The 21,842-nt window shown below is 39.7% G+C and overlaps 1 protein-coding gene across 3 annotated transcripts in view; it reads left to right on the top strand.

The window, feature by feature from the left end:
* GAB1 (GRB2 associated binding protein 1) overlaps positions 1-21,842 on the top strand; it is a 103,255-nt gene that overhangs the window by 57,924 nt on the left and 23,489 nt on the right. For all 3 annotated transcript variants that reach the window (XM_071555688.1, XM_071555686.1, XM_071555687.1), the window contains exons 2-3: positions 3,356-3,650; positions 15,208-15,421. In XM_071555688.1, coding sequence (XP_071411789.1) covers positions 3,356-3,650; positions 15,208-15,421 — 509 coding nt within the window. The remainder of the gene's footprint in view (positions 1-3,355; positions 3,651-15,207; positions 15,422-21,842) is intronic.

Raw genomic sequence — 21,842 nt, 5'->3', positions numbered from 1 at the left:
ACATAAACCGGTTGCATCTTTTGGGGTGATTATGAGCAATAGTCTGTAATGTGCTCTGGAAAAGAAAATGCAAAATTTTTTAACAGGAATGACCAAAGTAGGTTAAAAAAAAGGAAATAAAAGAAAAAACTTGCATTAATACATATTTTCAGATGTACACGCTTTCTTTTGGAGCTTTCTCTTCGGAAGGCTGTCACTGAAGAAGCTCTTCCTCACACATTTAGCACACTGATCTGTACTTCAGTGAGGCAGTGCACAGCTTCCCTTACAACGACAAATAACTGAAATGCTAAAAATAGGTCCAGCTTTAAGAATCCCAGATATTTTCAAATAACAAAGAGTGATTTATGTGAGCTCATTTTGCACTTTGACAAAATATAGAGGCGCTTTTGTGCCCTGATTAGCAAGGGTGCTGATGTCAGTTCGCTTGTCTAGCTCTAAGCTTTATTCTGCTGCTAAATTGTGCTTTGTACTGTAATCCAGAGAACCTTTGTATCTGCCTTATTAGTGTGTAGTTTATGGAATTGCTTTTGTTTTTGAACATAATCTGTGCCAGTTTCAGTGAGTGTGACTCATTATGGGACTGAAATAAGCGTTCACATATGCACTATGTGAAAACTGCAAAAATAGTAGCAGGTGCTGGTAGGCTAAATTCAGTGTTTTAAGTACTTTATAGTTGCTGGTTTGTAGCCTGAAGGGCTAAAAGGAAATTCTGTTAGGGCTGGTTGGTTTTTCTCAGTTTTAGAGAGTCCTGTTTACCTGGTGATGCTCAACAGAGATTGTCAGAATTGTAATGAACCTTTCGCTCTTAGCAGGGTACTGGAAATAAACCTCTAGAGGAGACATGCCTGGTTTATACAGAGTTGATGGGGGGTTTTTTGCATAGTGTTTTCTTGTTGCACAAATTATGAGACAAAGCACTGTCATGCTTCTCAAGTGCTTTTGTTCCTCTCCTCTCTCTAATCTCTTTCCTCCTGAGTTCAACTTTGAAAATTTTATCTGAATGGCTGAAGGCTGAGGTTAAAGATAAAGTGAGTTTCTGCAGCAGGAGAGTTTTGCAGTTTGGTTTGTAACAGTTATCTGTGATCAACCTTGCCTGGAGAGAGAGCCTCCAATACTGAAGTTTCCTGTTATCCCAGCATCTGAGCTGTCACTTGATTTGGAAACAGGAAACAAAACAAACTTTGCTAGAGTTTTTGGGTTGCTGTTAAACAGTGCTTATCCAAGTGTGCTACTAGAACATACCCACATTTGAAATCTAAATTGAAGGGATTTCATCTGTTATGTTTGCTACCTCTGTGTTTGAGTGTTCATCCAGTTAAATTTACTGCTACCATGGAAATAGTTGCTTGAGGCTTTGACTTGATTCACACAGTTCAGCATTAAAAGGCAGATGCTGTACTGAGAATAATGTAATATACAATAAATACAATCTACTATACATATGTATTGTACAACTGCAATAAATATACTTGTTTTGTGTAGTGTAGCCGTTCTCTTAAAATCAAATAACTTTTAGATTCTTGGTAGGTGGAGACTGGATCACAAGCCTTAATTAAGCTGTCTGGCATTTTCCCCTTCCTCCTGCTTTCTGTATTATCTTTTCATAATGGCTTTCTAAGCTTGATACCCCAAAAAGGCATTTCCACTCCACAATGAGGGTTTTGTGAGTCTCCAGGGTAAAGCTGACAGCTCCAGTTCAGAGCTGGGAGATGGCAGTGCAGTTCTCTCCTTCTTTGTCCTTTATGTCCTCCTTTCACTAGTTTGAAGGTGACAGCTATATGAAAATGGAATGGAAGCACTCTTGTGCTTCACAATAAAGTCTCTGAATCTTTTCCTAATATACAGTAAGAAAGTCTTGTTTTCAAACCTCTGTCCCAGTGTGGAAGGGACATCTTGCATCTTGACCTCTTCTGGGCCTGTCCTTGCTGATTTCATTCCTTTCCTTTGTTACTCTGCAGCCAGAGCTGGCCAAAAGCAAAATGCACTCACCTGTCTTATTTATGCATTTCTTCTGTTGATTGTTTTTGACCTTCCAAAGGACTTGCTGAGAACCTTGTTTGAATATCCTAAAGAAGTTTTAAATGGGGTGCCTTGGGGCACGGTGTGAGTCTGTGGGGTAATGCACAGGGACTTGGCTACTGCATTGATTTGCCTTGGTCCCCAACTTTGCTGGAAAGTGTAAGAACAAATGGATCAAGCAGTGATGGCTCCCCACTGTGTCTGGGCTCTACGTTCAGATTTCTAACTGTGAAGGCAGTGCAGCTTTTCTAGTAGGAAATGGAAGTACATCTCCCTTCTTCTGCTGTGGCTGCTATCCTGGCATTTGGGCATATAAAGAAGCTGGAAGGATAGAATGTTGTATTGCTTGTAGAGCTGAAGAACAGAAATGCAGCCAAATGGGGCAATAAATTTGCTGTTGGAAACAACAGGACAGCTATATGCAAGCCTTGATTTCTTGGTTTGAGTTAAACATCTTTGGGGAGAATTATGACAGGTGATAGAGGCCCATGGGAATGAAAGGCAGCTGAGGATTAGTTAGATGATGAGACATTTTGGTTGTGCTTTTCTCTCAGACCAGCTCCTTTTTCTCTGCCGCATCAGGAGGGCTGATGTAATAAGCACAGTGTGTCAGACTATCAAATGTCTTTCTTCAGTGGATGTACCTTCCCCAACGACTGGCTTTTTGTGGTGCAATTATAACATTGGGTCATTCCCTCCATCCCCATCTCTCTAACGGTTTCAAAAAGAATACTGCAGTTCTTTTTCTGTGAGAAGTACTACTGTAGAAATATTATGAGGTTCTGAGCATGGAGTTCCCCTGGCATTGAGGCGAGTGTACAATGTGAGCATTGTTTGTTCTTTAAATGCAGGTCACTGTCATTGAGTATCAGTGAAAAATTCAGTTAAAAGGCATCAGCCTGAAGCAGCAGATACTGGAAACAAAATGCTGTGGAGCACTTAAAGATGTATTTTATTTTTAATTCCATGCCTAATAGAGCTGTAGTTTTTGTGTGGAGGTTTTTTCCCCCCCCTCTCCTGATCCTCTTCCCTCTTTTTTCCTTACTGGGTTCATGCTTTCTCATTTTGTAAACAGTGATTTAATTTATATATCCTTGTTGTAAGCAAAACTAAGAAATAAGCTTTAAAATATAAATTCACTAATCGTCAAGTCCACTGCTGTAATAATACCTGAACAGATTGTGTTAAATGTAGGTATGTGGTGTATAATCTCTTAGAATAGTAATTGGACTATTTATTAGTACTCGGTTCAACCCAGGTTGAAGTCGTACACAAAAGGTAACAGTCTGATTTCTTCTAATTTTTCTCCTTTTTTTCTCTCTCCAATTTTCAGGCATGGAAGAGAAGGTGGTTTGTGCTCCGGAGCGGCCGTTTAACGGGGGATCCAGATGTTCTGGAATACTACAAAAATGACCATGCCAAGAAGCCTATCCGTATTATTGACTTAAATCTGTGTCAACAAGTGGATGCTGGACTAACGTTCAACAAAAAAGAGTTTGAAAACAGCTATATTTTTGATATCAACACTATAGACAGAGTTTTCTATTTAGTAGCAGACAGCGAGGAGGAGATGAATAAGTGGGTTCGATGTATCTGTGATATCTGTGGGTTCAACCCTACAGATGAAGGTAAGTTCTGTTGCTTTTTCTGAGAAATTGCGGTGCCTCCATGCAAAGAACGTTTCAAAGATCAGATGACTATCTTTAGCTGGCATATGTTTTAAAACGTGTATGAATTGGCTATGAAACTTCCTTGTTAACTCTGAAAAAAGTAAGCAGAGCAGAGGGAGTTATTAAGAATTTGTTACAAATTAAGTGTGCTGTAGAACTTGGATGACACTCCTCTGTTTTGCATGGCATTAGGTCTTGAGAGAACAGGGAAAAAACCTTTAAGTAAAATCATGCACAGCAGTAGATCATCATAATCATCAAAGGGATCCCATTTGGTATAAAAACACATGGGTATGCAAGCAGGAATGAGTGCAAAATGTCAGGTTTCTAATATTGCCATGTCTCTGTCTGCTTTGCAACTTGGGGAAAAAAAATCCACCCCCCACCAGCTGAAACAAACAAAAAATAACTTGTACTTCTGCACTATCCAACTCTAATCCTGCCAAAATAGACGTTATGTGAAGGCAGCTTGTAGAAAACAGGATGGTGTGTTTAATTCCTTACAAATACCTTGTGGCCATTGCTTGTCCTGAATCCATTCTTATTTATTTACTTATTATTCCGGCATTCCTTTTGGAGATTAGTGGGTTGCATGATTTGCTTGTAGCTCTGTGTACAGTCCCAAGAAAAGATTAAATAGGAGTGGTAAGAGGGTTATGAATAAGGCATGCCTGACTGAAGGGGCTAGAATTAGGCCCCTGCTTTTTGTAGGATTGTGGATTGAGGGAGGTGAAGGAAAAAAGGACTTACATTACTTCTGCTGTAGCCAAATCTTGAAAAGTGACTGGAAAACATTGTGCTTCTTTCTCATTATTGTAGTTTTGAAGTAAAACTTTGTCACGAAAACCTGATCTATGAATTACCACTCAAATAGCAAACTCAGTGAAGGGTGCTTGTTTTGACAGTGGCAGCATATTTTCATGGCATTCTGCACACACCCGAGACCACCCACAGCACATTTCCCAGAGCGATTGCCAGGTGATTCAGGGTTCAGTCTGTCAGGCATCCCTTGCCAACGGGAGAGGGGTGGGCAGGTGGGTGCCTTTCAGTGGGTAACACACTGATGCACCAGTGCAGCTGAGGGCAGGAGATGCACAGAAGTCACCGGTTCTGGGGACAAACTGAGAATCTGGGAATTAAGGGGGAAACGTGTTTACATGGAAGCTCTTCAGCAGACCACAAAGGAGCTCATGCAAAGTCTGTTGTATGGAAGGGAGACATAGGTCTCCTCAAAACCATGAGGTCCTTTCAGGGCTGGTGTATTGCTAATCCTTAATTTTTTGTTGATGGACCTCATCACTGTCTAGAACTACCTGAAGGGAAGTTCTAGCCAGGTGGGGGTTGGTCTCTTCTCCCAGGCACTCAGCAATAGGACAAGGGGGCACAGGCTCAAGCTCTGCCAGGGGAAATTTAAGTTGGAGATCAGAAAAAAATTCTTTCCAGAGAGAGTAATCAGGCATTGGAATGGGCTGCCCAGAGAGGTGGTGGATTCCCCATCCCTGGAGGTTTTTAAACTGAGGTCGGACGTGGCACTGAGTGCCATGATCTGGTAAAGGGACAGGAGTTGGACCAAGGGTTGGACTTGATGATCTTGGAGGTCCTTTCCAACCCAATTGATTCTATGATTCTATGATCTGTTTTTGAACTGAAGGTGAAACAGGCTATGGATGGGGAGAGATCTAACTATGCCATTGTAGGTCATTTGAACCAAAACTGGTTTTTGCTTAAGTCAGTTTTATTGGTAACTTATTGGTAACTTATCCCCATTGTACTCTCATTTCATGTTTCTTCTTGGGCATTTTAGCTTTGCCTGGGTTGTTCCAACACTTTTACTTCACACAGATGACAGTTGACAGTACTGCCTAGTTTTTGGGTTTAGCAATGTCTTGCAGTGCATTGAGGAAGAATTAAACAAGGAAACTGGGAAAATCAGTTGCTGAGTGTTCAGTTGCCAAGTTCTTATTTTTCCAAGATGAATCTTCCTACTAAGGGAAAAGTAAATCATAAATGTACTTTATAAAATCTGTGTTAACCTCCAGTTTATTTTGAGAAGTTAAAGACTAGGTGAAGTTCAACCAGTAAAAAAGCACTATTAATATGCTCTTGTGAGACCCCACCTGGCGTACTGTATACAGGTCTGGTGTCCTCAACATGAGAAGGACATGGAACATGGAACAAGACCAGAGGAGGCCCACCAAGTTGATAAGGGGATTGGACCACCTTCCCTATGAAGACAAGCTGAGAAAGTTGAGGCTGTTCTGCCTGGAGAAGAAAAGGTCGTGTAAAGACATGATAGCAACCCTTCAATATCTGAAGGAGGCCTGCAGGAGGCTAGAGAGGACTCTTCATCAGGAACTGTAGTGATGGGACAAGGAATATTAGATACTAATTGACAGGGGGGAAATTAAGGTTAGATATGTGGAAGAAATTCTTTACTGTGAGGGTGGTGAGACACTGGGTGTCCAGAGAGGTTGTGGATGCCCCAACCCTGGCAGTGTTCACAGCCAGGTTGGATGGGGCTTTGAGCAGCCTGGTCTAGTTAGAGGTGTCCCTGTCCATGGCAGAGGGTTGGGACTGGAGGAACTTTAAGGTCCATTGCAACACCTTAGCATTCTATGATTCTGGTTTTAGTCTGAAACTAAACAAAAAGGGTGTCTGGGGCACAACCAATCTCCACTTTAGCCTGTGAAAGCAGAAGATAATTTTCTTTGAAGCTTGGCACAACGTCTCTTGCCAGACCTGTTAAGGGCTGTGTTAGGAGAGAACTGTCACTGCCATCCTTTGCTCCATCAGGGACTAGGGGCACTATTGGCCTATTGCTCCTGGTGGTGTTTGTTTGGAAGTCCAGACCCTGCCTTGGATTTACAAAGGAAGAAGTTACAAGATGTGGTCACTAGTGTGCCATTAGAAAATGCATGTGGAGTTGTTATTCTGGTGTTGGAAGGAATGAGGGACAAAGAGTTAGTTGTAACTGTAAAGAAACAAAAAAAATAATTTCAGAGTAGCTCTGAGCTGCTCCTTTCATATTTAGTGAAGACTCAGATATTCCTATGATCCTAAGTTTGTGTTTTATTTTGTTAGAAATCATTTTGTGTACTCATTTTTACCTAATCCTTTGGTGTGACCTTCCAACTAGAAATTGAGCTATCCTGTAAAATCTCTTCATTGTGGAGATCTGCAATGTTACAGTTGTATTTGGACAGAGTAGATAAATTTATATTCTTCAGTCATAATTACAAGCTACTGAGTCTCCAGGTTTCTGATTGCATCATACTGTAGTGTAATCTTTAATGATTGCATTGCCATTACAATATATGGCTTTTTATAGAGACTTTCTTTTAAGAAAGGTTTCACAGTGGTTTGGGTATTTTAGACTTGCAGCAAGACAGAAACACAAAGGAAATGTTTTCTTTAAAATAAGGTAAATAATTCACTTTAAAAAACTAATTTCTGGGTATGTTTTATGTTTTTTTCAACTAATGCTTCTTGTAAATGTAAATGTTTCTGTAGCATCTTTCTTTTTAAAATGCATGTGCAAAGGTAAGGGAAGCTGTGCATGCACAGGGAGTTTAGGTTTACCTCAGAGTTTCATCCAGCACTTTTCACATTCATGTTTTGTCTGTAAAGTCATAATGTAGTAGGTCATCTAGACATTAAAATGGAGCTACAGGCAAAAATGTGTTACCAGGATTTTGTGCGCTTCAAACTCTAGTGAGTGTCATTGTGGGATGGAGAGAGTAGGACCTAGGAAATGACTGTTCTCTGTCCAGTGCTGGGGAGTGGCCTGAACTTTCAGAAGGATGAGGCTAAATGTTTAAGAAAGGTAGAAATAGAGGAAATGGAGTTTTAAAAGTAATTGATGAGAAGAAAGGTGGAAGAATTTTTTTTCCCCCAGGGAAGAAAATATTAAGGGAAGAACTGGCTTTAAAAAATGCTGTGATAAGCAGGACATGGATTAGTTGTTATCTGAATAGAAAAGTTACTTCTTTTTCTCTCAGTGAGTGATGTAACAATTAAAAAAACCCTTCTAAGGATATCCAAGCACAGGCTGTGAAAGCCCTCGCCTAGAATTCAGTAGACATCTGTGACGAATGTTCCATACGTGATCCAGCTCCCTGTTTCTGTAATTTAGTGAATTGCGTGCTTGGCAGAGCAGGGGAAGGAGGAAATAATCTTACTATATGCAAGCATGTTAGTTGCGTGTATTCATTTGAATAAAGATAGCAAAAGCAAAGTAAACAAGAAGAAATAACAGGGCAAACCAGAAGAAAAAAAAAAAGAGAAGAACAAGACATTGAAATCTACTATTACATTTATACAAATAATTACATGTGGTGAAGAAAGTTTGTCATCATAAGGGCCGTACTTTGAAGGAGCTGCAGCTTGTTTCACACACAGTGCCTTCAAAGTGCAGTGTTTCTGTTCAGACAGCTGCTATGTGGTATATGCCTCATGCCTTCACCTTTGGAGCAATTATTTTTTGATAGCTATCTTTTTTTAATGGTGTTCTGATAATACCTGTGCTGCAGGTTGAGCACAGCTTGGGTGCAGTATCAGTGACAGGATGAACATAATTTCACCTTCCCATCCTGACTCCTCGTATTCCCTTCTGCATGGTCACTGCTGTGCTGTGCTGTGTTGGGGATCTCTGCTCCGATCAGGACACCTCTGTGCTGCCTGTAACACAGGGCATGGAACAGAAAACAGGCTCTGCCACGAAGAGCTGACTGTCTGCAGTAGGAGAGATTTGAACACCAGAGCAGAGGAATGGGAAGAAGCAGTAGCAGACAAAGTGGCTCTGACCATTGTGGCAGATGAGTGGTGTTAGTGCCTCAGTTGTTGGATTAGTGCTGAGCTCTGGGCTTTTTTCATAAGAAATTTTCAGAGTTCTTTGATTATGGTGGACGTAAAAGGTGTTCAGGTTGTCCTTGCTGCATAAAAGGGCTGCCCTTAACGAAATTAAAAGTGTTCTCTGACAGCTTTAACAAGTGGATGGCAGAGGCTGGCACACTTGGCAAATCAAAATCACCATCCCCATAAACTTACGGAGAATATTAGAGACCTTGGTCATGGAAGGTTGCAAAAGTGAGGACAAGTAGCATGAGGTTTTAGATGAAGGAAGGGAGGCTCTGGAGGAGCATAAAGAGAAGAGCAGTAACAGAGTAATAAGCTTTAAAAAAATTTCACAACAAGTTTACTCCATGGGGTCGATGTATCTAATGATGGGTTGGGGGGTTTTGTACCTGTTAAAAATGATTTGCTAGAATGTTGGCTCAAAGGTGACATGCCAGAAGGATGAGTGACTGGTGACCTGGAGTGCAGTGAGAAATAGCATAAAAGGGCTGAGTTAAGCGTTAGGAGAGAGACCCTCCAGACAAAGACTGTAGGTCTGTTCTCTCAATAGTGAGGCAGTAAGTTTAGAGGGAATAGTGGCACAAGGGCACATCTTTTCTGGAGGCTTTTTTGATTGCTTGCTTTGAGTAAGTAGAGTTTCAGGGCTAATGGCCACTGAGACATATAAACATGATTTTGGGGGGTTTTTAAGGATGGAATTGCTGAGAGAAGGTGAGGATAGACTGAAGGAAGAGGTTAGAGTTATCTGGCAGAATTGCATAGGAATAATCAAACTTTTGATAGAAGTAGTAGCTGGTGGCCCCAGAGCTACGTACAGGGGGGCAAAGCTGAGATGATCGTTGCTTGTTATCCAGCGGAGAAAGTGAAGACAGCAGAGGACTAAGATGTCTTCAGGTCTTCAGCTTCAGCTGATGTGGTAAAAGAAGAGATGGTTAAGTGGGATGATGATTAATAGAGCAAAGTTCTACAACTGTAGGGCTTCCCCTTACAAGATGTGAGAAAAAAAAATACATACATTTAAAAGGTAATTTACTGTCAGGGGTATAATCAGAGTCTTAATCTCAGGTGTTGGGGTTATTATCTTAAGCTTCCAGCTGCATGTAACAAAAGTTCACATAGAAGGGGATTCTGCTCTTCCTTGAGGAAAAAAACCTGAATCTCTTATGCCAATGCAATTAATTTCATTTTCCCTGGTTCCTACTGGACATCTGTGCTATTAACATCACCTGATGAGTTGCTGGGAGAAGGGCAATGCAAGGGGGTGGAATGGAAGACTGTTTTGCAGATGGCTGGCTCCCAGGTTGTGAGGTGCTAAGAGGAAGGCACAGGGATGCCACAGGGATAGTTCCAGGCACCATGTGGGAGCCCCAGCTGGGAAAACTCACCATATGGTCAGAGAGTCATGCTCTGCTGAGGAGAACTCTGGGCATTTCCAGAGAAGAAAAGAAATCCAGAGAATTTGAATGTGGGGGGCTGCACTGTTTCTCTTCATAAGCACCTACAGAAGTTTGTCTATAACAGGACTCCTGGATTATTTTACCCACATCACCCAGCCTGTGTGCCATCTGAATATGGAGAGAACAGGTTACAGATCGTTCTTTTTTCCCCCTGCTTTTGAATGAGTAGTCTTCAAAAGAAAATTGCAGGTGAAGGCAGGGAATAAGTTCTGACTGTAAATGCTTCTGGTATTTTCAAATTTCAAATGGGTAACCAAATGCATACCTTAAAATTGAACTGCAGGTAGTAAGTACTAAATTTTAGATGTTAGCGCTGAAAGCTGAAAACTTTGTGATAGGAAGCTGGTCGTGTTCCTGGCTTGGATGCAGGAGGCAGAGTTTTCCAGAGCATAATGTACAATGAGCAATTCTTCATTGGTATTTTCAGGGTATCACGTTTGTCTTCAGAAAGAGATTATACTAAATTAAGGAAACAAACTTATTAAATGCACAGGACTTTTTATTAAGGTATTTAAAAAGGATTTTCTCTGAGTAGTGTGGAAAGGTTCAGAACTGAGGTTTGCTGCATAGATTTCATATGGGTTGCAGGCTGATTGCTTATGCCGAAAACCAAACCCAGGCTGGTGTGTCTGTGCACCTTCTGGGCTGGATCTGGCTCTCATCTGCTGAGTCAGTGGGTGAACAGAGCAAGTGCCTCTCTCTCTGTACATGTGCTTATGCTCTGTGCAGGCACACCCAGGCATGTGGCCCTCTCATTGCAAGATTTTTCACTTGAGACCACATAGAGGCTGACGCTGGAGGAAACTCCAGCAGTGTATTCCAGGATTTCTCACATTACCTTAAGCAGCAGAGATAACAACTTAACAGACCTAATTTAAAACAAACAAACAAAAAAGAAACACATCCCCCAACAAAAAACCCCAAGCAAACAACAACAAAAAAGTTCTTTTAAGGCTTAAACTGAAGTCATCGGTTTTTTATTATACTTTTGTGTCTGTAAATTTTTGCTCATAATTACGACTGTGATATTTTGTTGGGCTTTAATTATTTTAATAGCTTCTGCATCGTAGTAGATGGATTGAATGAAACATCTCAGAAGAATCATGCTGTTGCATATCTGTTGCTGATTCACTGTTGCAATGGGAAAGTCCCATTTCTGTTTTCATATTTCTACCTACAAGCTGTGAAGAATGCATTTTCTTACTTTGATTGCAATTTTGACATTTAAAGAAATGCTTGCTGTAATGAGGCCTCTCACTATGAGAACATTTCAAGTATTTACATAATTAGAATATTAAGAGACTATATATCATAGTGTAGAAAACAAGTTGATTTTTGCTTTCATTAAAAAATCCAAAACCTAAACCAAAACACAAACCCAATTCTAAATGGAAACTCCCACACTCAAATCTTCTAGGTTGTTCACGAAGCAGAGATATAGGAATTTTTGGAATAAAGAAGCTTTATAGAGTTAAGAAGAAAGAAAAGGAAGCCTTTTATTATTTTTGTTCAGAAAATGCTCTTTTTACCTCATTAATTTTCTGAAATGCAAAAATGGTTATGAGGGAAAAAGTATAAATTCTAGCAAAGATGATGGCTTTAACTGCTCTTAACAAAGCAACTGAGAACAGATAAAACTCTTGCCCTGTTTTGAGAAAGCTGCTTGTTCTAGCTGTGCTGAATGTAGGAATTATAAAAACAAAATAGGATTCTTGTTAGACTCATTTGCATGTTAAATATTCTGGCTGTTTTTCCAGCTCCCAGTTATTTCAAAGCAGTCCGAGTGTCTGAGCTCTGGGAACAAACCAAATGACTTACAACGCTCTTTGGTGTGCAGATGACCCCTTCCCTAAAAATCTGCTAGTCCAAAGTGCAGCAAGTTGATGACTGTACTCTTTGAAATCATAATAGGCTGCTGGGAGAGAAACTTTCCTTCATATCAGCCTCAGAAGTGCATGGCTAAGGAGAATATTTGAGAGGGTACAGATAGGCAAGCAGCATTCATGTGCTCAGTGATGAAAGCTTTAACATGACTGTTTTCTTTGCAGTCAAACTTGAAATACCATCAGTGCATAAAGCAAATACACAGTGGCCCAGCGTGAAGTGCTTCAGAATAAATTCAGTTGCTCTTTAAATCAGGCATTAGCCCACACTATTTAACACGTTCAAAATGCCTGTATGAGGACAAATTTCAGATCACAAAGTTGGTATTTTAATAGTTTGAGGTTCTATCCACTGGGAAAAAAAATCTCAACCACACACAAACCGCACAACACATCTGTAGGAGGATCAGGGATTTTATCAAGTGGTATCTGTGTCAAAATAAATGAGGCAGCTCATCAGAAGGAAATTGTCCCTAATGATCCATTAGCATTAATGGGCTCGAAGTCCTTGCTCAGAGAACAGATCATAATAGACAGGTGGACAGAATCACCTTTAATATTTCAGTAACAATCGAAAGGCAAAGGTTAGTGTTGGAACAGAATTCATTATTGTTATGTCTTTGTATATCAGTAAGAGTGTCCCAGACCACCTTCTGTGCAAGTCAGTTTCCCTTCTCAGGGAAAAAGCTAGTAGAGCTAGGAAAGGTGAAGATTAAGGGAAACCAAATTTGCAATTAAATGGCTTCTGTGCCAGGAAAAATTAAACAGCACCAACTCAGTAAAACTATGACAAAGTTGTATGAAGTTGGGAATGGGGATTATGAATAGGAGACAATTGTTCACTGTTTCACTGAAGATGGGAGTTAAAGGGTATCAAGTGAAGCTGTCAGGCAGCAGGTTTAAAATAAAGCGGGTTTTTGTGCCACCAGTAATAAGGTGTGGACCTCACTGCCACAGGATGGTAGCAGAGACCAAAAATAAGAAGGCATTCAGAAGAAGGAGAAATTCAAAGACCAGCGTGTTAGAGGCTGGTCAGCACTGGCTGGGGATGCAGCTCTGCATTGGGGTGCCCCAGAAGCTGGGGGCAGTACAGCAAGGCTTGATGTCAGCAATGGGCCACCATCAGAGATGGCATCATGAGCTTCAGAGAACACAGATCTGAGCCCCTGTATTTACCCTAATGGGCTCCACCACCTCACCTCCTTTCACCAATTACAGGTACAGCCAGCCTGTAATTCTTTTCCTTTCTATCTCACACATGCTTTTTTCCTAAAGTAACTTTTTCTTTCTCCAAACTCTGTGCATACATAGGTCCTCTTTAAAAATTATTGATTTTATTATTCCCTAGAAAGTTACCCTTGAGTCTTGCTGCTCTCCTGGGAATGCCGGTGCGCGGTGTGTTTAATTGCATCAGCGTCACGTAGGCATGCATGTTTCTGTATACCTGTAGGGCTCTCCTGACTACGTGAGGTCTCATTGACACACCCATCTTCCCTGGAAGCCCCATGGACACCCTCTTTGATTTCTTTTTTCCCCTGTGTGAACTTGGCACCAAGCAGATTTAATGACATGAGGGTTGTGTGCAGTTGGGGCTGTGGTGCACTGAAGCTCTTGAGGATCTTGTGTGTAAGTGTGGTCAAAGAATGAGACTGTATGTGGCAGGAAACCTTTTTTCTCCACTCTTACTCATTCACAAACTTACTTATATTCTTTGATTCTGGAGGGGACAGGACAGAGAGATGGTTGTCCCTTTCTGTTGTCCAGGAGCAATAAGTACACGCCTGGTAGGTCCATTCTCTGTTGCTGGTGTTGAATCCCAACATTAGGGGAGTCAAGAAATTTCAGTAGGTGCCTCAAATAGGCCCCTTCAAGCTTTTGAGTATCCTAAATAATAGAAAATTGTTCATGTCCCTGGATGCAGCCTGGTTCTACTTTTCTCCTGCTAACTAGCTTGATGAATAGGTCAGGCATAACCTTTAATAAATTTTTTTTAGGTTATCCTACTTTTTCAGGTAAGTTGAGTTGAGGAATTTTCATACACCTAGACTTCTTCCACCCACATGGGTGTGGTGGGATTTAATTTCTGAGCCTGTGTAAGTGCCATGGGAGTTCAAAGCAAGTGCCGCTATTTCTATTTCCACGTCTAAATCACTTGTACAAAGTGCACACAGAACTGGAAGCAGGAGAGCTGTTTTCTGGGCTGCCAATCTGCTTCTTCCCAGAATAGTGCTGAAGTTACTTTGTAGTGCATACCTGGCCTGTAAGCCTAACAGGAGCAGGAGCAGTCTACATGGGATAATAACATGTTCATTTAAACAGTGCTAATAATCAGCGTCCATTCTTGGCATGTGCAAATTGGAATGTACAATGAGTTGCAAGTATAAGGGAGCCTTGATAATTGAGGAATAATTTGCTTAATTATGTTGTTCTTGGTCAATGTGTCATTAAAACAATGAAAAAGTGAAATGATTGTTTAATGTCTGACCGTGTCAATATTTTCTAGTCTCACAGATAATTAAATAGTCAGGATACATGTATTTGGAAGGAAAAAATTACTTTAGAATATACCTATATAGAAATGCTTAAGAATTATAAAGATAAGGTTATTTAAAAAAACCCACAATCCAACACCTTCTGTCCCCACACATGAGAAACCCAAACCAAGCCAAAACAAAACAAGGGAAAAACCCCAATCCAACCTCAACTTCTTCATTTATTGCTCTATGTTAAAACGTTGGGCTTGGTGGAACATGGTACCTGTTGTACCTCTGCATTATTTTTATAGTTGTAGTGGATCTTCCCTTGGTTGCAAAAGCAGCCCTTTTCCTGTTGCTTTTCAGATACTGACAGTGGCCAGTTCTTGCCTGCTGTCTCATGTCTCAAGTGTTGAAGTGGCCTTGGTCAAAAAGGGATGAATACTTGCAGGTGCTGACTCAGGTTGCCATATTCAAGTAATAACTTATGGGCCTTTGTCTGCTCTTGACTGAAACAACAGATTTGTGGTTTTAGCTGTACTACTGCAGCTGTCAGCATTTCTGCTCTTTCTGTGACCAGAAAGGTTAAATAAGTCACTAAATACGACATAACCTCTGCTTTCAAGGCATACTTAAGAAATTGATTGCAGTTTGAAAATAAAAAGATTTATATATAAATTTAAGTACTTAGAAACTAGTCTTAATATACAGATGTTCCTATGTTTACTGATTTTTTTACAGTTTTGAATTAAATCCCAAGAATTTTCTCATCCTTGGGTGATGATTTTCTAGCATTGAAAGACCATTTCTTCATCGTATAAGGAATGCTTTGCTCCTGTGTCTGCAGATGCTGTGAAGCCACCGGTCAATTCTTTACAACCATCTGCTGAGTTACCCTTGCCCATCAACACTTCACCACCTTCCATGCAAGCAGAATCTTCCCTACCTTCTCCGTATCGGCTTATTAACATCCCCCCACTGGAGTCTTCCTCTGGTCAAGAAGATCCTCAGGACTACTTACTGCTAATAAACTGTCAAAGTAAAAAACCTGAACCTATGAGGTAAGTGACTTTTGTTTCTTAAAAACACCTGTTTGTATTACAGGCCAACAGCATTTATGCTAAAAGCACTTTTTATTGCTGAGACATGGAGGATTTGGATGTACATGATGTACCTGAGGAAGCTGCCTGTAACTTTTGCTTCATTTCTTTCTATGCTTGAACTTTTCACAGTCATAATAAGTTGTTTGACCAGTTCTAGTCCCATTTCGTTCTTCAATAGTGTGGACAGAAGTTGTTACCATGAAGTACAGGAATAATGCAGTGATCCAAGCATTTCGTTGTAGGTTGGATGGTTCATGGCACAGAGCAGAGAAGGACCCTTTCTTTAGCCACAGCCTGGTGTGCCTAGTCCAGTTTAGGACTAGAAAAAGCTGGAGGAATTTAGCCTTTCTCCCTTCTGGTATTTGGTGCCCCAGTTTTGCCAGCTAAAGCTTTCATTGAAGGGATTTAGAAAACATGCTGGTGTTTATTATCACCTGCCTGGTTACCACAGCACTGAGTGCAGCAATCTTTGAGTGGTATTTGTTTACTATTACTAGCAGGGTTCAGACTCTCAAGCAAGAGTAAAAGCCAATTATTTTATGATCATTGAGAATGCAGGAGGTTGAAAACACTGAATTTCTGTATCCTGTATTTTATCTCTTTCCAAACAACAGGTATTTAAAAGCAAGCTCAAATAACTTTTATTTTTTACTGAATAAAGAGTATTTACACAGTCAGTTCTTCAGAGAAGTGTGCAATAGGAAATTTTAAGTAAAAAATTTAGGACTTCTGCTGAATTACATGTCTGTTTATTTCTCCAACTGCTACTTCAAACTTAAATAAATGCATAGCACCTCCTGCATAGAAGGATATCATATTCATGGTAGCTACCTGGGAAGTATCACTATGGTTTGCCAGAATAAATCATGCTGGCCACTCCTGGAGTAGCTGCCCAGGGACATTGTGGAATCTCTGTCCTCTTTTAAAAAACTAAAGAAAATCCCAAAAGAACCACAAATGAACTTGACTGGACAAGCTCCTGAGGACCCTCAGCTGATTTTGAAGGGTTTTGCTTAGTTATTGGAAGAGCTGGAGCAGATAATCTCCAGAGGTCACCTCCAACCTTGAGCATTCTTTAGGAGATCTCTATAAATCCCTCTGGCAAGCTTCTTTTCTGCAGTAATTTCAAATAAAATCTGCTGGGGTATTTCCAGAGAAAGAAACAAAATGTCATGTTCTTTTTGTGATTGCAGACAAGTACATGGAAGCTGAGGAAAGCTTCCTTTGAAAGTGTTTTGTGAGTATTTCACATACTTCCTTAGGGCTATACCTTTTAGTGGCAGTGACTTCTTCATCAACACCTTGATGCTCTGCCAGTTTTACCTCTGCCATGTGCTCTGTGGTCCCTTGGCATTTTTATCATGCTCTGTTATGCCTGAGGAGTTTCCTGCTCCATTTACTGACAATTACGTGGTAGAAAAGTATCCACCCTTTACGGTCTTCCTTATAAAACAGAGGAATGAGCCTGCAGTTCCTCCAGAGTATGGAATGTGCAGGTTACAGGCAGCAGATGTTTAACACCATCTCATGAAGTGTGTCTTTAGGAATTGTGAAGGTTGGGATGTGTAATTCACTTTCTGACCTGACTTCCACAGTTCTGTGACATGTGGGTTAAGCAGAGGCTGAGGAGACCATAAGAGGGGGCGCAAAATGTGGCAAAGTACAGAGTCCATGAGCAGTCTCCAGAATTTCTCAATGAAGACACTGGTGACACAGGGGAGAAGATACTGGGGGAGGCAGAAGGTCCAATGGAAGTAAAATGCCAAGTGAACTGAGAAAGAACTAAACAAAATCTTTGGGACTGTAGAGATTGTTTAAATAAATGATGATTTTAGAGGAATATTTGAGTGAAACATTGGCGTTGTGATCACTTGAATATTTATGGGCTTAGTATATTATATGTAACTAAATTCACTAAATGGCTGTGTCCTTTCATTAAAAAGGCTGTAATAATGAAAATTCAGAATAATAGTTGTGCTGGACTTTCAGTTCCACTTAAAAGAACTGCTTATGTTTTATGTCTGGTAAAGTAGGTGTTCTGCTGGATTTGGGCCAAAGTGTAGAGCATAGACACCTTTTCCTGTGGAATTAGAGCTTTGTGTATCTGTGTAGCGTGTTATTAACAAGAAGAATGTACTCTCTGCACTACCCCAACCCACATCCTTACAGGTGAAGAAAAAAATTAAATGGCTGCATCATTTTCCTAATTATTTCCAGGCTTGGAACAATTTATTTGTATATTTCATACAGACTTAGATGAAGTGCAAAGCTCAGTAGCTGTAATTAAACAGGCAGATACTGTTAATTGAATGGATTTATTTCTATGATGTTTTCCCTTTTGACTTAAAAGTTGCCAGTATGGAGAGGGAACACTTTCTATTCTAATTCTTCATGTTACTTTATAGATACTCTGGGAATCACTGAATTTTATTTCAAGGCTTTGAAGTTCTTTTCTGGGTGAGATGGGTGACTGTGAAATACAGAGGAAGTATCCGAGATGCCTCTTTGGTATTTTTGAGAATTGTGGTATTTCAGACCTAGTAAATAGTTTTGAAATGCTTCATTACAATGTCATACAGTGCACTACATACTGTTGTGAGAATATCTTGGATGCAGCAATTGCAGCTGTAACAATCATGCTGTATTTTGTCTAAAATAGTTTTATGCTCTGATCATTCTTGACTTGAGAAAGAGCATTGTTTGACTGTAACATTTAGTGAGATTTTAAGGTTTGCATTTGGATCCTAGAAAGGAAAATGCAGCCACAGACTGTTTCCAAACCCCTTATTGTTCTGGCTCATTTGAGAGGTATATTGAAATACTAAACACTGTCTTCCTCATCTTTCCTATGTTTATGAACCAGCCAAGGGTCACCCTTTCTCTCCGAAGAAGGGCAGGAATACCTGCTGTTGGAAGACTTTGAAAGTAAAAAGATTCCACTGCAGTGAGTGAACAGTAGCCATTGTTGGAACGTGTGTGAGAAATTAATCACAGAGCCATTAACTTGCCTGAAAATACTGTTTATTTATTTGAGATGCGTCTTGCATGGTGTTCTGTGAGTTTTAACAGAAAAACTATGTAACTTTGGCTTGCATTTCCTGGAAAGAGAGCTGGGTTATTATTTATTTATATATCTATTGCATTCTTTTCTATGCTTGCTCTTTTTGTCCCAGATTGCTGGCACATGAGTGCAGTTTTGCTGCCATTTTGTTCATAATACTCTGTTTAATCAGTCACATTGATTCCTGCAGATGGGAAAAGAATCAGCTGAAAAGGATGAGTGGTCAAGCCAGCCCTAATACAGCATTTTCAAAAATGAGATGATTGTCCCTCAGACTCAAACACTTCTTAAACTCTTTTTGCTGGGTCTCTGTCAACACGTAGTTTTTAGTACGTGAAGGTTTTTTGCTGGGCTCCCCTTGCCTCACTGCCCCACCTCCTCTGTGCATCTTAATGGCCAGTCCTTGTAGTCCAGCAGCTTGTACAGTTTTCTTTTCTTGATTTGTGGAAAGAGATGTCCAGTCCTAGGACTGAGTGAGGGATAGTTTGGGGCCACTTAGCATAATTTGGAGGTATGTGATGCCCACGTGTGATAACATTGAATTAATGTCATAGTCATCCTCTGCGTATAAACTGAGGAGTTATCATTGTGTTGTATCCAGTTTGACATTACTTTAAACTGAGGAATAAAAGAATTTATACCATTAATTTATACCCATTAATGCGTACTTATCTTAATAACCAATTGTTAATGGACTATTTAAAGCAATTGGGTTTTTTTAATTGAGCTGTACTAAAGAGCATGGTAAAAATTAAAATTCCTGAAGTACAAAAGTCATCAGGCATCTTGTCAAAAAAAAAAAAGCAGGAGTAATGTCTTTTTCCCTCAACTATGCACTGTGCATTTTCAGAATTGTACATGGTGTTCTTATTATGATCAGTGGTTAATGCTGATTTGGGAAAACTAGTTGAAATTCAGAGGTTGCATTCCCTGTCTTTGTTTTGACATAAACTGCTTTTTTTGTTTCAGACTGTCTTCAAACTTTTAGTTTTGCAAAAGCAGATTGGTTACAACCCATTCATATTGTGAAAACTATTTCAGTAGACTAAGAAGTTGATTACAAAAGATTGCTTTTAAAATTGTGAAGTAAATCAGCAATGCCCTCTTATAATGAGAAATGTAATGTAAGTAAGCCACCAGCTGAGCAAATTACAGACCTGGCTGCCTCTTGTATCATGGTTTTTGAAAGTCTTCATTTTCATAAGTGCTTGTGGTCAAGAAGAAGCACCATCTACTTAGACCCAGAAAAACTCCTATATTTAAAAAAGATAGCATTTGTTGCTTACATATTATGAGTAATCCTTAAGCACTGGCATTGTACATGTGCTGTTGTTGCATTTGGAGCTTTGCTTATATACTCCTGCCTGTTTTTGTAAGATAAATGTAGTGTTTATCTTTTATTTCTGTAGTTTTAGACATTTGTTTTTCATTTTAAAGTATATCCTAGTGAACTGGAACTAATAATTTTGGTTCTGAAATTGATTGTCGGTGTCCAGCATCTCTAGACTGCCCACTTTATTTTTATAGCATAGAAAAATCAAGATCCCAGCCCTTGCCATACTTGCTCTTGTGAAAAATACTTGACTTTCACTGAGATTTCAGTACAAATGAATATCATAGAACTGGAAGAGTACATCTAGAAAGTGAGGAACTCCTGAATCAGTTCTTTGAGTAAAGAGGAAAGGCTGCAGCAGGGGCTGAGCTGAGAGTGTTACTGGTCACACAGTCTGTCAACAATTTATTATGTGCTCAGTTAACCTCAGGTAGTTCCTTCAGTCCTATGTGCTCTAATTTTTGCAAGTGTTTTAAACTTCCAGTGGTTCATTCATTAATTTCTGAAGCTCTGAGACAGAGGGAGTAAATTGTTAATAGACAAGAGATACAATTTTCCATGGTCAGCATCAGAAGGAATATAGGGAGTTTTGCTTCCTTGGTTGTGCCAAGGATAAATAATGAGAAAATTCCCTTCTTTTGGGAGGGTTCTATTAAACTAAATGCAGATTACTGTTCAGAGTTACCTGGAAACCAGTTCTGACCAGTGAGGCAGAACTGAAATCTGTGTTTGAAATTAGTAAGCAGAACATTTTTCTAATGGAAAAAAATGCCAAAAGAATAAGCTAATAGAAAAAGGTGATACAATTAGAGTGGAGAACTCTCATAAGCTGCTTGTCCTGATGGAAGATGGTATCTCAGCTATTAAACAGGACAAAAAACAGTTGGTTAAGTGAATGAGGTTTTTCTTGACTTCAGATGTCCATTCCAGGCTAACCATGTCGGTTCCCTTGATCACTCTGAGAGACACTCCAGGAGGGATTCATGAGGTTTATGTGGATACCAAAAAGAACAGATTGTGTTTCACACAGTCACCATTTCTCCAATAACTGCAGAGGAAACATAAATAAATAGCCAAATTGGATTCCTTTTTCCTCAGGTTGCCAGACCCATGGGAGATAAATTCAGCTATCCTTTAAGAAAGATCTGTGCAAACTTATTGACAAATGAAATTTGAATAATAAAAATATCGGTTGTGATTCCTCTGAGGCAGAGAGCCTCCTAAATAAAGGGGGAAGTGCTACTTGTGATACTCCATGTATTTTATTCCTTAAAGGTTTTGGAACTATGTGGTTCTGTTGCTTAATAGGGCTTAGTAAGAGTAGCAGGTGTTCACTGACACACATGCATGCTGAAATACTTACATATGTATGTATAAATTAACAAAATGTGTGGTATTGTGATAATGAAAATAGGAAATATATTGGTATAATTGATCAAAAAGTGTATGGACTGCCTTAACTTCATAAGTGTTAGTATTTTACTGCTGTCCTAACTTTCATTTAAGCAAGGAGTCAGACCAATAATGTGACTGGAGCACAGTAACTGGGGAGGTTTACAAAGAAAATGAAATTATTGCCATGTGGTTACTTTCCGTGTAGGTTTACTGGTATTAGTACCAGTACTAATGAGTGCTACTCTCATAAAACAATTTCCTAAGAAATCCAAGTTAAACAGTTGTGCAGCTTTATCAAACACCACTGCTTTTATTTGCACTCAAGACAAAAGCACTCTGTTGCACATGCAACCTATGGATTTTTTTTCCCCTCAAGGAGCATACTGTTTTTCTCCTATTTACGTTGTTATCTCTTGCTTCTCTTTATGCATTAGAAAGGAGTTTTATATGGTCAGTACAACTTCAGGCATGCATTTAAGTGCATTTCAAGCAGTCATATTTTTTCTCAACATTTTTTTCAAATTAATTTGAAATAGCAAGTACTATAAACCCAAGAATTGAGTGTCATATTTTTACCTCAGTGCCATTAA

The sequence above is a fragment of the Pithys albifrons genome, chromosome 5, assembly GCF_047495875.1.
Source record: "Pithys albifrons albifrons isolate INPA30051 chromosome 5, PitAlb_v1, whole genome shotgun sequence".
In the NCBI taxonomy this organism is placed as follows: domain Eukaryota; kingdom Metazoa; phylum Chordata; class Aves; order Passeriformes; family Thamnophilidae; genus Pithys; species Pithys albifrons.
The sequence above is the reverse complement of the archived record's forward strand: the minus strand, read 5'-3'. Positions and strand labels throughout refer to the sequence as shown.